Source organism: Thunnus albacares, chromosome 1 (assembly GCF_914725855.1).
Source record: "Thunnus albacares chromosome 1, fThuAlb1.1, whole genome shotgun sequence".
Classification (NCBI taxonomy): Eukaryota; Metazoa; Chordata; class Actinopteri; order Scombriformes; family Scombridae; genus Thunnus; species Thunnus albacares.
Genome location: NC_058106.1, coordinates 35304685 through 35323665, shown reverse-complemented (window position 1 = coordinate 35323665; position 18981 = coordinate 35304685). Strand labels below are relative to the sequence as shown.

General features: G+C 40.2%; 1 protein-coding gene and 1 long non-coding RNA gene across 6 annotated transcripts in view; one reads left to right on the top strand and one right to left on the bottom strand.

The window, feature by feature from the left end:
- Positions 1 to 356: 356 nt before the first annotated feature.
- The window catches only part of LOC122985573 (lymphocyte-specific protein 1-like), a 34853-nt gene continuing 16228 nt past the window's right edge, over positions 357 to 18981 (top strand). For 2 of the 3 annotated variants that reach the window (XM_044356357.1, XM_044356342.1), the window contains exons 1-6: positions 357 to 600; positions 11258 to 11398; positions 14527 to 14782; positions 14894 to 15030; positions 16238 to 16478; positions 17579 to 17713. In XM_044356357.1, the coding sequence (XP_044212292.1) occupies positions 542 to 600; positions 11258 to 11398; positions 14527 to 14782; positions 14894 to 15030; positions 16238 to 16478; positions 17579 to 17713 (969 nt within the window). In that variant the 5' untranslated portion in view covers positions 357 to 541. Of the gene's footprint in view, positions 601 to 11257; positions 11403 to 14526; positions 14783 to 14893; positions 15031 to 16237; positions 16479 to 17578; positions 17714 to 18981 lie in introns of all 3 variants that reach the window. The other variant, XM_044356349.1, reaches the window with a different exon arrangement.
- On the bottom strand, positions 12467 to 17612 carry LOC122985593. Of its 3 annotated transcripts, none has more exons than XR_006404158.1 (3): positions 17528 to 17612; positions 14499 to 14668; positions 12467 to 12852 (listed from the first exon to the last, which is right to left on the bottom strand). It is a non-coding gene; the product is annotated as an uncharacterized LOC122985593 (long non-coding RNA). The 3 variants fall into 3 exon arrangements; XR_006404161.1 differs by lacking the exon at positions 17528 to 17612 and adding an exon at positions 14873 to 14950; XR_006404160.1 differs by lacking the exons at positions 14499 to 14668; positions 17528 to 17612 and adding an exon at positions 13247 to 13286.

The window sequence follows — 18981 nt, the reverse complement described above, 5'->3', positions numbered from 1 at the left end:
TCTAATTTAATAATAGTTTTCCATAATAGAGCTGTTCACGCGATTAGAAAATGACTGTATATAAACACAATACTATACTCGCTCCCTCCCACCATGACACTCCCCTCACAATATAAATATATACAATGTACATGCATATAATATTGTCACCGATCCACTCAAATGATATCATCTTACTTTTCCTCTTGGGAGAGTCACATGGCGTTAGGGTGAGGGGGTTTGGGGGCTGGGGGGGTCAAAATGCTTCAATGAAAACCACATGGAGGGAAGAGAGAGCTGCGACTAAACAGAGAGAGAGAGAGAGAGAGAGAGAGAGAGAGGGAGAGGGAGAGAGAGAGAGAGAGAGAGAGGGAGAGAGGGAGGGAGAGGCCAACATGAGCCACAGAGACAGAGACACAAGAACAAGAGAGCAGCTGTAGGAAAGGTCTCTCAGACTCCAGAACCAGAACTGGAACCAAGATCAGAACCAGGACCAAGACTGGAGGCTACAATACAACCAGATCCAGGAGCAGGAGCAGGAGCAGGAGCAGCCCAGTCCACCATGGCAGACTCCATCAGAAGAAAAAGCTCCAGCAAACAGCTCCTGCTGAACCTCATCAGGTGAGAGACAAACTTCAACAGATGATGGTCACGGATTTATTATTTTATATTTGTACCTGCGGGATGAAATTTGTAATTTTCTGAGGGGTGTATTCGGGGGAGTTTGATAGACTGTCAGGTGATATCAGGGAATTTAAAAACAGGTTGTTTCTCAGGAAAACAGATTGATTTACAGCTTCATCAAAATAAAACAAAACCTGAATAAACCAAAGTAACTACATTAATTAAAGTGAGTAAAAACACTTCTGAGGTACTTGTATTTCACTCTAGTATTCCCGTTATTTCAGTTTTTACTTCTACTACACTACATTTCAGATGGAAATGTTGCACTTTTTATTTCACTACATTTATCTGACAATAACAGTCATGACGCTGCCGCTCCTTTGCATTGAAAAGAGCCAGCTGAGGTGGTTTGGGCACCTGGTTAGGACGCCTCCCGGACACCTCCCTCTGGAGGTGTGCCGGGCACGTCCAACTGGTGGAAGACCCCGGGGCAGACCCAGAACATGCCGGAGGGATTACATATCTCTCCTGGCCTGGGAATGCCTTGGGATCCCGCAGGAGGAGCCCGGAGAGTGTTGTTTGGGTGAAGGATGTCTGGGCTCCCTTACTCAGTCTGATGCCGCCGTGACCTGGTCCCGGATAAGTGGTGGAAAATGGATGGATGGATGGTATTAAATAACCCAGTGGTGGACTCAGACTGTCTGAGGGGCAGGGGCAAAAAAATATAAAGGGCACCTGATACATTCAGTGGTCCCCCATCAGCAGAGAACAACAGTGCATGTTTGGTAAAAAGGCTACATCCCCAATTAAGATTTACATTTTATAGGGTGATTCAGAATATAAAGAAACAACACCCCTGTATTAAATAGGATTGACTTTTCGGACATTTATTTTTGCAAACATCTCTGTAATATAATTTAGAGGGAATGGGTAACATTTTAAATGTTTATTTCTCAAACACATCTGTAGTGAAAACATGGAACTATTAAACACTTTGAGAATTAGCTGATTTGAGCATTTTTGTCAAGGAAGCAAGAAGCAAGATGTGAAATCAAAGGAGAATTCTTTTGTTCAATAAGTTTGCAAATGTTAATGATCTCGTTATGGTCAATCGAAATGTCCCTCTTAATGGACAACAGCAGAAGATCTGAGAGCCTTCCTTCTCCACATCTGTTTCTAAGCCGGGTCCTGATGAGCTTCAGTGTGGATAATGATCGGTCGACTGAAACAGTTGTCACTGGCAATGTGGCATTTATTTTGAGGAGGTGTGTCTTAATATCTCCTTAATGGATCAATTTGTTTCTGTAAAAACACATTACAACAAGTGAAATTAGCTCCTGGAGAATGAAGGTTCGGGTCCTTTTCTCCTCCCTTAGTGTCCAACCTCTCATACAAATCACCATATACCTTTTCCTTATCCTTCGCCACCTCTCTCTTCACCTTAAGCCATATCTTTTACTCCTGTCTACTTTCTTCATCTCTCCTGCTGTCCCACTTCCTCTTCAACAACCTCTTCCTCCATATACTTTCCTGTATTTCCTCATTCCACCACCAAGTCTCCTTGTCTTCCTTCCTCCGTCCAGATGACAAACCAAGTACCTTCCCAGCTGTCTCTCTCACCACTTCTGCAGTAGTTATTCAGCCATCCGGCAACTGTTCACTACCACCCAATGCCTGTCTTAACTCCTCTCTGAACTTCCACCATTTGACCCTTGGCTCTGACTTCATTCTCTTCCTTTTCTTGGTCTACAAAGTCATCCTACAGACCACCATGTGACGCTGCCTCCAATCTCTTTCAGACTGCACCTCCTGCATAAGACATAGTCCACCTGTGTGCACCTTCTTCCACTCTTATGCATCACCCTGCACTCCTCCTTCTTCTTATAATAGGTATTCACTACAGCCATTTCCATCCTTTTCACACAATCCAACACCGTCTGTCCTTCCACATTCCTCTCCTTGACACCATACCTGCCCATCACCTCCTCATCACCTCCTGTTCTCTTCACCAATATGCCCATTGAAGTCCGCTCCTATCATCACTCTCTCCTCCGTGGATATACTCTCCACCACTTCATCCAACTCACTCCAGAATTCTTCTTTCTCTTCCATCTCACACACAACTTACTGAATATGCACTGACCACTTTCATCATCACACCCTCAATTTCCAGCTTCATATTCATCACTCAGTCCAACACTCATATTCTTCTTCAGGATTATCCCTACCCTATTTCTCCTCCCAGCCATACCATGGCAGAACAGTTTGAACCCACCTCTGATGCTCCTGGCCTTACTCCCCTTCCTCCTGGTCTCTTGCACACACAGTATATCTACCTTTCTTCTCTCCATTATATAAGCCAGCTCTCTCCCTTTACCAGTCATAGTGCCGACATTCAAAGTTCTGACTCTCACCTCCACACTTCTGCCCTTTCTCCTTCCTCCTGACATGCCTTCCCCCTCTCCCTCTCCTTTACCCAAACAGTAACATAGTTCCCACCAGCACCCTGCTGGTCAACAGTACTGTTGGTGGCCATTGCTATGGAAATCTGATTTCTGATCCACATTTTGATTTGGCATAGGTTTTACACCGGATGCCCTTCCTGACACCACCCTTTTGGCTGGTTTATTATCAGCCAAGATCAATGCCAATATTCAAGCAGCAGTTAGTTTAGCTGGCACTGATCGTGCTTTCGTGGTAAAAGAGGCGTGAGATGCTAACAAACGCTAAGTGAAACAAGTCTGTTGTCTGGGTGAAGTGCGCTGTGTGAGCTGCTGTCTGTGTTAGACAAAGATCAGATGTGAGGGAAGATGTTTCCTCTCTCAGTTTTGTTTTGTTTGCTGTTGCCATTAGACTGCGTGCTCTTGTAGTATCAACAATTCCAGTAGAGTAAGGAGTCTTCTTTAAAGGTTTAATGTGTAAGAATTGGTCAGGAGTTTAGTTTACAACATTTCCAAATTAACTAAAATTATCAACAGAGTGTGTTTTGACGTCAAGTCAATGACCTGTTTGTGTTGTGTTACAGAGATATCTACTGGAGTTAGCATGCTAACCAGCTAGCTGTCTCGTAATACCACTATGTACTACAGGACACATTCAGCCAGGCTGAATGCTGTTGTAATTTTCTCTGTAGGACTGTTAATATGTCACTTTATTAAGTTTTAATATTTTTTCAGGTGAGAAAGTAACCATGTAGACTCCCAGTACGGTATATGGTCAGTTTATCCAAATAACACCTATTTGGAAAGTTGCACCAGCTGGCTGGTTGCAGACGCTAGCTGGGGAGACATCAGCTGGTCATGTCAGCTGATCCGACGAACTGCGCTATGTTGCACCAGCTATGTGAAAGCAAGCATGAGCCATCTGACATCATAGCACATTGGATCGATATTGAAATGTTATATCAATAAATTAGGTCTCTACTGGATTACCTTGTTGTAAAATGGTATCAATTAATGAAGAAATGATGCTGTGTGGCAGAAAAACTGCGGTTTTACCTTAAGTGAGTTCAGTGACATTTTATGATTTACACCTACCTAGGGTTACCATGTGTGTAGATATTTAGTTGTTGCTTTCAGTTTTGTTGTAACTTATCTCTGTGGTGCAACTGCTTTCTGATCTGTGCAGCTCTTTGGTAATTTATCACTAGCTCTAATGTCATTGTAGCGTTTTGATATCTTGACAACGCCATAGAACAGATTAACTGTAAAGTAAGCTTTACACTATATTCAGTGAGTGATAATAGTGCTGGGGTGGAGTGAGGGGTGGGGGGGTTGTCGAGTTGCATTGTGGGTAATGTTGGTGCCAGGTTCTGACAAGGAAAAAAGATGATATTTCATCGATTTTGATGCTTATTTTAAAAAAAAGAACTGTCCAATGTTATTAGAGTGCAATGCTAAATCAGTGGAGTACTTTTATGAAAGAGGGTAGAAACTCTGAAATTAGATTAAAATCTCACATATATATTGTTCTCGTTCATGTAAGCAAACAGGTAAGAGCATACTAAGTTATCCAAAATCTTCTATATTAAGTATAAATCCATTTATATTGCTTTGCTTTATTATTCTGAATATATTTGAATTATATTCTGTTCTTTTTGGTTTTACAGTTATTTTATTGTTACATTTCACCACTTGATAGTCTATTTGTGATTTATTTCCTTTAAAAGCACAACACCATCATGACTTCATTTCTTGCTAGTCTCCTTTGTTTATGTTCCTAGTGTTGTTTTTTATATTTTAGGCTCTCTTCCAACTACTGTTCGTCATTGTCAGTGAGGTTTTTGTTGCCTCTGTGATCGGTGGAACATTACTGTGAGACTTCACTGAAAATGACACTGTACTCCGAGTTCAATGGCCTCTTTTATAGCTGCACTTCCTTAATGGCCATGACATCATCTGGCTGACTCCTGAACCCCCTCCTGCTCAGCGGCACACCAACACCCACACAAAGAAAATGCCGTTCCCCAGGCCTCCATTGCCTCATTGTGTAAATGGTGGAAAAAGTGATGCGTATTAGACCGATTTCCTCCATAATTTGCTCGTTTCACATTTATGCTCCACAGCATCACGTTCGCTGTCCCAGCAGACTCTGCAGATAGCTAGAAGTACAGAATGACCTGCGGTGATAATACCCTGTAACTGTGTGAATGAAACTAAGCAGACATCCCTCGTCTGCATCTACCACAGTAGGTGATTTTCTACACTTCCCCTTCTGATAACCTTCGGAGAGGGAGCCGTGACTTGTTGCCTCCAGCTGTGGGGTTGATATGAAGGTCATCTGTCATCACTGAAGTTTTCTGGCTTCAGGTTAGGAGATATTTACAGTATTTCCTTCATCTTAGTTGTTTTTCATAGTAAATATTCTGAAACAAAATAAAAATCTAAATTAATCTATTATTTCTTTTGTTTAAAAGTTTAAAAATGCTGCCTGCTCACAACAGCATTAATGTCCAAAGATAGATTTGGATAGATAGATATGTGTGTTATTTCAGATCAAATCGGGATACAATCCAGATGTGATAGATAAACTTTCATTTATACTTAGCCACATTTATACATCTCTGCTGGATCACAAAATCCACAATGAGCATTCCTAATTTCCCTCTGATATCTTATGAACCTAACAATTAATCGATCAATTGAGCAAACAATTGGTAGATTAACCAACAATTAAAACAATCATCAGCTGCAGCCACAAATAGAATTATAAAGGTACAATCCAGATACATGGCTACGGCTGATGGTGGTGGTGTAGTGGGGTGCATTCATTTGGAAAGTGTTCCTAATATTTTGCCTCCCTCATGTATGTTATAAGCATAATTTCAGTGTCTCTTCAGCTGCCATTACCACAGGGAACAGATGCATGATTTACTGACTGTTTGTATTTGGGTGGAGTAAATATTATGTATGCGTCTTGGAGAGACAGATACATTTAGAGCTTTTTAACATTTGGCAAGATGGATAGTTATCCACCCAAGACACATGAAGTGTAAACAGGATGCATGCAGTAAAATCAAAGAATTGTTCACTGTGATTCATTATCTTTCTCCAGCAAGTCTCTGCAATTTCATTTTTATGGCTTACTGTACAGAACTGGAACCGACTGAATCAATCTAAAAACTACTGTTATGCTTTGGAAAAATTGTTGATGTACTGCAAAGTGAATGTGAATCATAGTTATTTGGCCAAAATACGCAACAGCACTGATATGGTCCTTTAAGCATTTCATACTCTTTCCCCTTGTTGCATTTCACGCAGCAATGATGAGGTCCAGACAATCTAACCTTATCCCCAGTTGACCCATTTTCCCCCGAAAAAGTGTCCTCACTGAGGAGAAAAAAACAGCACAGACACTAAATCAAATCGATTTACAGCAAACTAAAGACTGACTCTTGCCAATATGGCTCCCACTGCATCTCTAGTGAATATTATCTTATGTAGGTCACTTTCCCACATAATAATGACAGCAGCATGTTTGACTCACAACTGCTCATGGCCAGTGTCCTCACCAACAGACTTAACCAATGACATCAGGCTTTCATATTTGTACTTTAGAGATATTTTTTGTGATGATCTCATTCAGCCAAATATTTGATGGGCTGAGGGGTTGAAATGTTGGGAAAATTAATTGCTTCTCAGAGGCCTTTTTTGTATTGCATTGACCTTCAATTGGCCGATACAAAGACAAAATCTGCATGTTTTATGTGTTCTCTTAATGAGAACCAACAAGCTTGAGGCTTTGGCTTGTTTCTGTTCCATGATGCTGCTGCAGAGCCAGGATCATCACAAAATTCAAAGGCTGCTTTTACCAGTCAATTAGGTTCCCCAAACAGACTGAGACCTCCAAACAAAGATGGTTACCTGCCAAAAGGGTTGGTGGTAAATTAGATGAATCAGAACAGAGTGGGGAGTCTCAGTCTCTCAGTCTCTCCCCTCATTTCCTGTCATTTCTCTACTGTCAGTTATTGATTAAAGCATAAAACTGCCCAAATAACAATAACAATAAAATAAAAGAGCTACTGTATGCTAGAGTTTAAGAGTAAGTCTGGTTTATTACAACAAGCACTATATTTCCATACAGTCTTGGCCATCAAGCCCATCAGTTATGAAAACATTGTTCTCATTAAAGTAATTACTGAAATCTGGGGATATGTTGACATTGCTACAACAAAGTTGAGCAGGGAAAGAAACATAAGTGGTGAGATGATCAGACAAGTTGTAGAAAAGCAAACTATTTATCCAGATTATTTCCTAGATTCTCAGACTCTGTGTTTTGTTTGTCAATGTTGTACCTTTATAAAATCAGACTTAGTTTAAGACATTTTAAAGGGGATACGTCATGCACATTTCCAGGTCTATATTTATATTCTTGGACTCAACTGGAATATCTTTGCATGATTTACAGTTCAAAAAAACTCCTTGTTTTAAATTATGCTGGCCCTTTATGAAGCCCCTCAGTTCAGCCTCTGTCTGAAACAGGCCGTTTTAGCTCCTGTCTCGTTAAGGGCCCCTCTCGATGAGCTCACTCTGTTCTGATTGGTCAGCTTCCAGAAGCTTCCGCCAGCTCCAGAGGCTATGTAAACAAACAACAGAAGTAGGATTTCACTTCTTTTTCTCATTCTTTATTGGAAATGGAAACTTCTCAGATAGATCTGTACATGTTTGAGCCCGAGTCCAATCTGAAATATGCGAGTGGACAATGTGAATAACCACTGGAACAACCTTACGTAGCGAAAAAGGTAACATTGCAAACAATATGTTAAGAGCAGGCTGAAGCCCCAGCTTTTGACTGTCAGGGAGTATTTTTACATACATTTACCTCAAGTTTTGGAACACTGACCATGTTTAACATAGACATCTGACATCATAACAGTATATAAATGACAGAAAATGAACAAACAACATGATATGTCCCCTTACAGTTCTTTTTGGAAGTAAAAGGTGGGCGCACTTGAAATGGCAGGTCATAGATGAAAAGGGAATCTGTTAACCGTGACGCATGTTTATACCAAACTGTTTGGTTCATAATATTAGTTTTTGCTTTCATTTTCTCCTCCATATAAGTTTAGCACACCTGGGGGATTGCTTGTCTGATCATCTGACTGCTTGTGTTTTTTGTTTTTTTTTTGCCTGTCAAACTTCTTTTTAGCGATTGCTGTGTTCCCAGAACTCAGCAATTACTTTGGTGAGCACAGCGTTTTATCATAACGGATTAAAATGGTAGCCAAAGCTATGAAAATAGAATCCAAGTTTTTAAAAAATGTAATTATCCTTTAAAACCACTGACACCAGAATGGAAAACTTGTTTGTGATTTCAATCTCATAGCCAGTCAAATGGCTGCCTGAAGATTTCCAAATGTCTTTGTATTCCAATTTCTTGACAAGATTCTCTCCAGACCTCCATAAGTATGACAAGATGGATTTAAGTTTCTCTCCTTCCTCCATCCTGCTCCTCCTCCAGCTCTTCACCTCCTCCCTCTCGCGCTTTGTTTCTCTCCAGAGATTAAAATTAAGTGAAACAGCACAGCAGCTGGCTCAAACTCTACCAGATGTGCTTCAACAATAAAAAGAGTTATTGTTATCAAGTCCTGCCCACAGGAACCAAAAACCGATCAAACAGAAGAAGTGAACAAGCCTTCTATGACAGAGCACACCAACACATTTTTTCCTCTGATTTTTTGAATCCACACATACAGTCACATAACAAATCTGGATCATGTGTAGTTGGGTGCCGTAGTGGTTAATAGAGCAGACAAGAGTAATTTAAATGTATAATTTTATGTTAATTTCTTGGTGTATCCATCTTCATCATGTCAACTTGCTTTATATGCACCCATGTGCACATAATTTTGTGTACTTTTGTGTACTGATGCTGCTGGACACATTATCAGTGATGCTGCTGGGCTCATCGGGAGTTTCAGGTCTTTCAGCATCATACTTCCTCTCCCAGGTGACCCAGCAGAGGCTGACCCTGCATCTAGGGTTGCTCTCTCTTCAGCCATAGCCATGTAGAGGCTCTTTCTGCTGTGCTGGTGGTCTCGCGAATGGCTGTTCTCTTCTTTTTTCCTCCAATGCCCGGTGTGCTGAGGGCTCTGGCGAGTAAACGGGCAGCAAATCCTCGACATCCAACCTCTATCGGTAGACACTTACCCTTTCATCCTGATTCTCTGCGCTGGCTGATTAGATCTTCATACTTAGCCAGTTTTCTCTCATAGGCTTCATCCAGGCTTTCCTCCCATGGTACCGTCAGCTCAGGTAGGATGACATGCTTGGTGGAGTCTGACCAGAGAACACATCTGGATGTAGGGTGGTCGAGATAATGGATAATGTGCTGGGGGAAGTTTAGCTGAGTCCCAGGTCCGAAGACAACTTCCAGTCTTTTGCCGAGACCAGGATGTGTGGCAAGTGTTGTTTTTTCCTCAGCTCTGACAAAGTTGATGGGCTTAGAAGAGCAAGTACACCTGTTCGACTCCAGTCCTTCGTTGATGGTTTGAGCAATGACCTTCAGAACCTGATTGTGGCTCCATTGATATCTCCTGTCTGCTTTTGGGCAGCCACGCAGTATGTGCTTCAGTGATCCACATTCTGAGCACAGTGGGCATGTTGGTGCCTCTGTTTTGCCCCATGAGTGGAGGTTAGCTGGTCTGGGTAGTACTACAATAATATTTTAGACAATATAAAGCTGAAGTCATGACGTCATATCCAGCCTAGCCTCTGTTCCACTAGCTGCTGTATTTCACAAAGTGTTTTCACAATTTCAGCATCATCCATAAGAAAGTAATCAATAAGTACATTCAAACTCAAGACTGATTCTGTCAGATAGTGTGAAATAAGATGCATTTTCTGACCTTAAAGCTACTTAAAGAGTACTCAGCTGATTTAGCATTGGACTTCCATAACATGTTGGATCCTGATGGAAAGGTTTTTTTTTAAACAAAAGTATCAAAATCAACGCAGCAGAACCAGAGGTGTCCTCTTTTTTATTCCATACATTCTTCTTCCTTGTCGAAACCTGGCGCCTACATTACCCACAATGCCACTCAATTGCCAATATTTGGAGTTGGTGGACGGTCAGAGATTTGGGTGCTATGCTAGTAGTGTCTAATGTAGCCTGGAGCTGCTAGCCTGAAGCAGAGATTAGGAGCTACAGAGGTCTGGTAACCTCACTTCTTTCTAATTCCATACTCCCAGATTCAGTTTCAAACTTGTGGTGTTCAGCCCCAAATGACTCAAGTGACATCACTTGAGGCAACTATCAGATTTCACACAGCTCCCTCTGGAGACAAGTCTCTGTACATCTTTTCTTCACACATGCAAAGGTACCCTGCAAAATCCTGGTGCTGCTGCAAACTTTCCACAAATACAGATTCTTTAAGGAATGCTTTATTTAGGGTGTTATCCTTAGTTTATAGTTTTAATATGTTAAAGGATTTGGCTGGTGATTTTCTGTATTTTTCTTATTGTCAACAAAACTCATGTGCAGAGCCAAACCAACAATGAACTTATTATACCTACAAGTATTGTGTGTATCCAAAGCCTGATATATCTTAATCCTCTGTGCCATAGACCTCCATTTTTGTCCAAAAACTTGGTTACTTCAGTTAGTTTAGAAACGGCACAAAGCCTAATAACAGTGATAAGATTGTAACTTTGTACTGAAATTCTTTGAGAAATGTAGATAATACAGTACAAAGTCAAGAGGTTGTAATATGTAGTACAACAAGCAAGCAAAGCTCACAGTGGCATCTGCCATACTAGGAACCTCATGTCTGAGGTTTACAATCTTATCCCTGTTTTTACTTTTTGGAGCCGTTTCTAAACAAACTATGGTAACCATTATCTTCAGGGATGAAGATACATGTCACCCAGTGCAGCAGTGTGGCTCATTGACATGTTTCTAATTTGGACAACAACGGAGGTCCACGGTACAGAGGTATAAGATATAATAGTCTTTTGATACACAATACTTTTAGGTAGGATAAGTTCATTTTGTGTTTAGCTCTGCACATTATATTTGTTGACAATAAGAAAAACATAGAAAATCACCAGCCAAGTCCTTTAACTGGTTCCTGCAAGGTTCTTAAATGAACCGCGTGTGTTGTCGGGTGTAGGAGGGTGTGCTGACACTCTGTTGGTGTTGATGCTGGCTGCAGGGTGACGGCCCAGCGGAGCCAGGAGGATGCAGAGGAGGTGGAGAGGGAGCGAAGGAGGAGAGCCAGGGAGAAGCAGAGAGGAGAGGGGAGCCCCTCCTGGCCAGAGCCCCCCCAAAACAACAGCCTCTCTCACAACACAATGTGAGTACGCAAACTGTCACACCACTTCATGTTATACTACATTTTGGGACTGATAGATTTGAGTGCCGTGTTTTGGATTGTATTGTATTTACATGTAAAACTGCCTGTGATGTTTACAGCTGAGTCTCCATCACCTGCAGTGCTGATTACAGGGGAATATATGTCACTTGCACTTGTCCAGTGAATTCGCAGGTGAATGAGCTGAGAAATCTGCTGTACCATCAGTTTCCACTTGATTAGTCAGCGATGTGATGTCAGAGCAGGTCTCGCAAAGAAAACATCCCCATCACCAGAGTGTGCACTGCTGAACAGACTCATTTACAGCACAGTGAATTCAAATGCGGTTCACTCATCAAACACTGTATACTGTGGGTCAGTGGTTCAGTAATAATAGGATAGGGGAGTTGCAAAAAAATCAGGCAACTTTATTTGCCCAATGGGGCCTAAAATAATAGACAAACAAACAGAGCTCAAAATATAACCTTAATGGAAATCATAATATTTATAATAACGGATCAACTAACAGTCAGCCATAAGCAAGTGTGACTGTGCGTGATATGTTTCCTTTGAGCTTTTAATAAAGGCTGAAACAAACATTTATCAACCACCAGAGATTTTCTGAAGGAAACTCTGGAGGACAAAAATGGCTCATTCATCAATAAATAAATTAAATCAATACATACATGTAATTTATTTCTACATCTTTACAAATCTAAATTCATTTATTTCTGTATTTTTATATGTCTTTACTTTTTCTTTGATGTGGTCAGGCAAGCACAGCCATTTCCTGTTTATAGCCTTGGTGACACATTTTACAAGCTTACAGCTCAATATATAACCATAAAATAATCAACAGTGTTAAACAAATGAGGTGAGCAACAAAAGGAAAAGAGCTGCGGGAGGCACCAAATCAAAAAAACAAACAAAACCAAACATTCGCTTCCCAACCCCACAGTTCCCCACTGACTCACTGTGGCTGAAACCAGCCAAATGAGACGAAATAAAAAACCTGTCTGGCTGCGCTACTCTTACCTGCAGAAAACATAAGCACACACATACACACAAATATAGATTTGTGTTGTATTTATTTATTTGTGTATTCATTTCAGTGTTGATGAATTAGTCATTTTTTTTATCCTCCATAGAAACATAATTTTTTAGCAGTTTTGTTAGTTCTGATGAGGTTCAGTCTGCTGATCTGAGCTGAGCTGAAACAGGAGGCAGCAGTGCCTCTTTGTTTGATGTTTCCATGGGTACCATCTCTGTTTCCATGGAGCCTGAAGCTGCAGGTCCCATTTGCCACCTGCCACCTGGCTTAACATTGTGTCCTGTTGGAAACCTATGGGTGACATCAAAGGCACCTGGTCACCTGGTGGGGAAACAACTTGTCAGCAGAAACTGCAGATAAACTTTCCCTCCCTGTGCTGCTGTTAGCAGCCTCCTCAAACACAAAACTGTAGACAACAGAGAACAGAAAAAACATGTCAGTGGCATCAGTCAGGTTTGGGTTTAGCATGTTTGAAGCAAACAAACTAAATGCTTGATTAATTGACACACATCAAGAAAAAATTGTGGGATTGTGAGAGGTAGTATGTAAAAAAACGCAAACATGCGTATTTGACATATAATATACAACACAGGTTTGGTTATAACAGAATACAAGTTTTCAAAATACTACACATACAAAATACTTTAAAATTATGTCATGAAACATCAATAATAGTATTACGGGTACTTTATACAATTAACAATTTTAAAGTGGCCATAACACATATATGTCTTTATAATAACAATGTATGAAACGACAGTGTTTAATGTGCGAGATGTCGCTCGTAGTGATGAACCTACAGAGAATTATCAGCTCCCCTCGGGTTTAGCTGTCTGGCTGCAACTTTACTGTCTTGGTTCACTCTCAGCGCTCTTGTAGTGTCGTTTTCGGCCGCAGCAGGCAGCTGTTTTCAGAGAAAAAGCTCTAAAAACCCACTGTACACTACCTGCTCAGCACCAAATGGCAAACAGACACAGTTAGCAACTATCTGGTTAACATAGTGGAGCATTTAGCAGATAAAGAGCCAGATATTTCCCTCAGGAGTTGGTAAAGAGCAAGAACAAAAGAGAGTGAATATTGGACTTACATTCACCAGGTGGACAGAAACACAACTCCAAATAAATGATAATGTTGCTCCATAACTGCTGCATGTGGAAATAAGCAAATGTTGGCTAACAAGTTCAACATATCAACTTAAAAGGTGATAATATGTCAGTGTGTGTTCACTACTTGTTTCTGCTGAAAACAAGTGGCCAAAAAATCATCTAATGCAGGTTTAGAGAGAATATGCCTATTTTTTTTTAAACAAACTATTAAAGATCTGTAGTCGAACAATCATACTCATACTCTACATGTGGTCTACATTTCCTCCCACGTGTCACGCAGTAGAAGAGTGCAGCAGCTTACATGCCTAGTTCTTGGAGTGTTTTATGTGTCTGCTGCTGGGATTCAAACGTTCAGCTCAAGGGTTCATCCAGCCCCAGATAAAGGGTTTTGGTCTTACTAATGCAAGCCAGAAAACACATTAAATCAATTCTCTAAGCCGTTGACATGATCGTCCTACATCTGCATGTCTTTAAAATAAAAGTTGTAGTCATATCTTTCACTTAAGTAAAAGTAGGAACACCACAGTGTAGAAATCCTCTGTTGCAAGTAAAGTCCTGCTTGCAAAATTTTATGTACAATAAGTAAAAGTACAAGTATTAGCATCAAAATAAAGTGCCAAAAGTAAAAGTACTCATTATGCAGAATAACAATTATTATTTTATTGGATTATAATTATTTCTGCATTAATGTATTATAATACTGCTGGTATCTACCTCCAGGGATCAATAAAGTCTTATTATAACATATAACAATACATCATAATTTATTTATTAATTATATTTTGCATTATCAATCTGAATTGGCAAAGTAACAAAAAAATCATCAAATAAATGTAGTAAAAGGAACAATATTTGCCTCTGAATTGCATTGGAGAAGAAGTATAAAGTAGCAGAACATGGAAATACTCAAGTTAAGTGCAAATATCTAAAAATTGCATAAACGTACTTAGTTACTTTCCACCGCTGGTTCTCAGGTCGGATGAGGAGCTGAAGCCCAGCTGCTGCCTGGTTCTGGACGAGGACGAGGGCTTCAGCGACTGGAGCCACAGGTTGGAGAACCGTAACGAGTCGGAGGCGCAATGTGACAGCAGGACCAGAGAGCAGAGACCTTCAACACTACAGTGGAAACCAGACAAAAAGGAGAAACAGCAGGAGGATGAAGAGAAGCAAGGATGGGAGCCAGAGCGAAGCAGCCGATCCCTGGAAGCTTCAACAAGACCTCCAGAGAAGGTACACTGCCTAACTGATCAGTCAATTAATCAATACTGGGGCTTTCAGTTGGAGTTAGCAGTTATTTCATAACTTCTGTCACATTCATACTTTGCTTTTGGTTCATTTTAGTTGTCCAGCAACAAAAAGGAAGTCAGGACATCATACAGCTCATCGGTCTTCCTGCCGCAGGATGCCAGACTACAGCACGCCGCCGGCCAACCAGTAGACAGGACAACCTACCTGGTGGCAGGGACGATGAAGCCACGGTGTGTCCTCCACTCATTATCTATTTATATGTAGCATGTTCCCAGGAACCTAACCAGTAACACTTCAAGTCCCCCTATTCATCATCTATAAGCAGTATATAAAAATTTAATAAATGTTTTATAACACACTATGATGTAGTTATTAATGTACAATATATGTCAGCCATAATAACTTCTCCTGGGAAGACATATTTTATATTATATTACAACTGTGTTTTACTATGTTGTCATTTACTATCTGTTTATACACCAGCCTCCAGTTATAGATGCCCACAGAAGTTATTGTGTGTTCAGACAGAAGGCGAAGCAAATTTTTGCCTCACGTCATTCGCATCAAGTTTGACTTCTGGACCCACCATGAAAAAAGAATTACAATGGACCAAAAACCATGAAAACCACCCCTGAATTTTGATTTTCATGGTTTTTGGCTCATTTTTGTGCACAACCCTGAAAATAATGTACCCAAAATAAAAAGCTCTTTAAATTTTACAGCCAAAGAGTCAGAATGAGTAAAAGTAATCATAAACAAAAGTTACAGAAGCTGAAGTGTTCCACGAGTGGGATAGTGTTGTTTAACACATTAAAGGGTTTTTACCCATTAAAAAAATTGTTAATCTGTACAAATAATCAATCCATTGAAAAATATCTTAATTATTTTATCCACTAATTTATCCATTAAATATCCCCTTAAAAGTCCATGAAAAATAACTTATTTCCATTATTATTATTGGGTAAATTAATAGAATTTTAAGGTAAAAAAATAAGGTATTCAGTTTGTCTTTATTGACGCTAAACGGTCAAAATACCAACTGTCTGTTAGTTAGCTAACAGACTAGTTAGCTGGTAACAGATGTTGTTTCTGTGTGTTTGTGTTCAGTTCAGAACTTCTTCATCTTTCCATTGACTTTGTATGTAATCACAGTGCATCTAAAATTCACTTTGCATTCTGTCTGAACACATTTATATTCTGTTATATACTATACTATATATTATATACTGCTTATAAATGCTAAATAGGGTGACTGAGGTCAAGTGTTACCCAATATCTAATATAGTGTTACTGTTTCAGTAATGTATGATGAAATAATATGGTATTGGTGTTGAATGTCAATGTCACGCAAGCTGAAGATGAATTTCTACTTGTGTGCAACAAATGTGGACAGTAAAGTTGTTTTGATTTTGATTGATTTTGATATCTTGTCCAAAGTGGAGGGGCCTGCCAGCTGGACGGAGCGGTGAAGCAGGAGGAGCAGGAGGCGCAGCAGGAAGAGGTTCAGGCAGCTGTGCAGAGAGTGTGGAGGTCAGCAGAGACCCGAAAGGACCTCACAGATGAGGACGACCAGGAGGAAGAAGAGCTGAGCTTCACACATGAAGAAAAGGAAGATCTCCACTTCATGACAGAGGAGAGACAAAAGGAGGAAGAAGAAGAGCAGAGGATGCTGTATGAGGTCAGCTTTCCATTACTACTACTGCTATTACTACTTATATTACTACTTACATTACTACTATTACTCGCACTACTACTGGTAGAGAGACCGAAGGACGTTTTTAAGTTGGTGGCTCTCTCTATCCATCCACACCAAATATCTTGACAACTGCAGGTCAGATTGTCACGACATTTGCTGTGGAAATTAATGTTCTCTAAAGGATGATTCCTAATTAATTTGGAGATCTGAACTTTAGTCTGGCGCCATCGTCAGGTCAAAACATAGGCTAACATGACATCACCCATTGGTTTGAAGACATCAAAGCTACTTCAAGTCTTCAAATCTTATTAACGGAGCAATCATTTCCAAAATGACCACCGGCACACTTATTAGAGGGTCTGACTTTAGCGATTGACCATGATGGCTTGTTGAAATAAATGAATGACTTAGTATTTCTAGAGAGAAGTTGATGCTTTTTGAATGTGAGTCAATTTAAGCCATTAGGGAAAACCTTTGACTACATTTTTACCCCCCTCACTGAATCTCTAAAACAGATGTCGTTAGCTCTGTCCAACTCTTAAACATTGTGGAATGTTATAGAGGGTTGCTTTTTACGGATTTTTATTCATGTTATTCCATACTTCTACTTCAACACTTAGTAGCGTACTGACATAACACCAAACATGCCGTGTTTCTTGTAGTGTTTAATAAGAGATTTTGTTAGACACATGCACGCTTATTAAAGAACACGCAGTTTGCAGAATTTGGCTCCAAGTCAAAAGCTGTAAAGGAAAAGAATGCAGCTTTGGCTCGCTGGGTGGAGAAATGAGGCATGTAGCTTGACGAAAGCAGCTATGATGCAATATATTTCAACAAATTCCAACTTTTAGCACCAACTGTTTGCCAGATATTCATTAAACTTTTTACACAATAACAGAAAGCAGTGCGAACATGTTTTTAAAAATATATAGAAATGATAGTGAAAGAACAGCTACTGGGGCCCACGTAGTTATAAGATGATGGAAAGTGTTGAGACCCACACAACCACAGCAGCAGAATTAGGAACAAACCTGCTTATAAAATAGAGACATTATGTTGATTTGTATGTTGATGTTGTCCAGAGGTCAATGGAGGACAGAGACCGGAGAACTGAGGAGGTGAACAGGAGGTCTGAAGCTTCTCTTTGCAGCAGCAAAGCAGCTGCAGCAGGCGAGGAGCCATTAAACTGCTACGGTCCCATGAGCCCGACGTTCAAGGTACCTGTGGATAACAAAAATGTTATGTACACACCATAAAGTATTCCAGATTCAACTAGAAGGAAAATAGGCCATTCATTTCATTTTTTAAGATTAAATATGGTAACCAAACCTGGTGTTGACAACTGGCAGCCTCTATGTCACTCCACTTGTATTTTTAATGCTTTTGTTTGTCAAAATGGAAGGAAAAAATGCCATAAAGCATCAGGCTTTAGTGTCAACTCCTCCAAATCGAAACCATTTGTAGCAGAATTGGATAATAAAATATAATAGACCAGATTTTCTCAGTTGATAAAAACTCTCTGCCTTATAACGCAACTCCACATACACCAAAATTCAACCACTGAAATGAGATTCTTACTTGTTGGTTGGTAATACATCACTGAAGCACATGTTAGAGTTTTTTATAGTTACTAATCTCAGTAACGCCCCATTACTTCAACACTTTGACTTGTTGGCTGTCTTTCTGGGAGTTAAGTGGAGGATTCAGGTTTGTCTCAATGGACAAACCGATGTGGAACGTTAGCTTGACGCAGCGGCTGCAGGTGGTCAGCGTCTGTTAAAGAAGAGAAATGTGCCTCCTGGTAATGAGGGATTAGACTCTCAGACTACTCCAAAGTTCACCCAAGAATCAGTTTGTTCAGAGTTAGAGGTTGTGCGAACCTAGCTTTACAGTCAGGACAGGGCCGAGTCAGAAGTGCTGCGTGCAGTCACGTAAGCTAACGTTAAACTCACATTTGACTCTCCGCAAATACTTCCAAACCTCAGGCTGACTGCTTGTCAAACCAATATCTTGTTTTCTATTTCCACATGTTAAATACAGAATATGTGACGTGTGGTGGCTTTGGAGTTGTTTAAAGTCACAAGTCAATTTTTATTTATATAGTCCAGTATCACAAATCACAAATTTGCCTCACAAGGGTTTAAATGAGCTCTGCTGAGGAATTAAAGTAGAATAATGAGTAATGCAACTAATTAGTTGCTTTTTAGTAATTCGTGAAGTAATGTGATAAATTTTTCAATGACTAACTGAAGCAGATACAGATGAAGTAAACAATACAGATACCACACCCTGATCTGATACTTATTTTCCTTGATAACACAGTTGAACAGTGCAAAATTAAAGTTCAATAAAGTTTGGAAAAAATTCAGAGTTGTTTACAAATGTTGTTTACTGTTTCCCAAAGCTCAAGGAGACTTCCTCAAATGTCTTGTTTTGTCCCAACGGAAGTGGGCCTGTAGTGGGCCTGTGGGCCTGAAATGGCTCA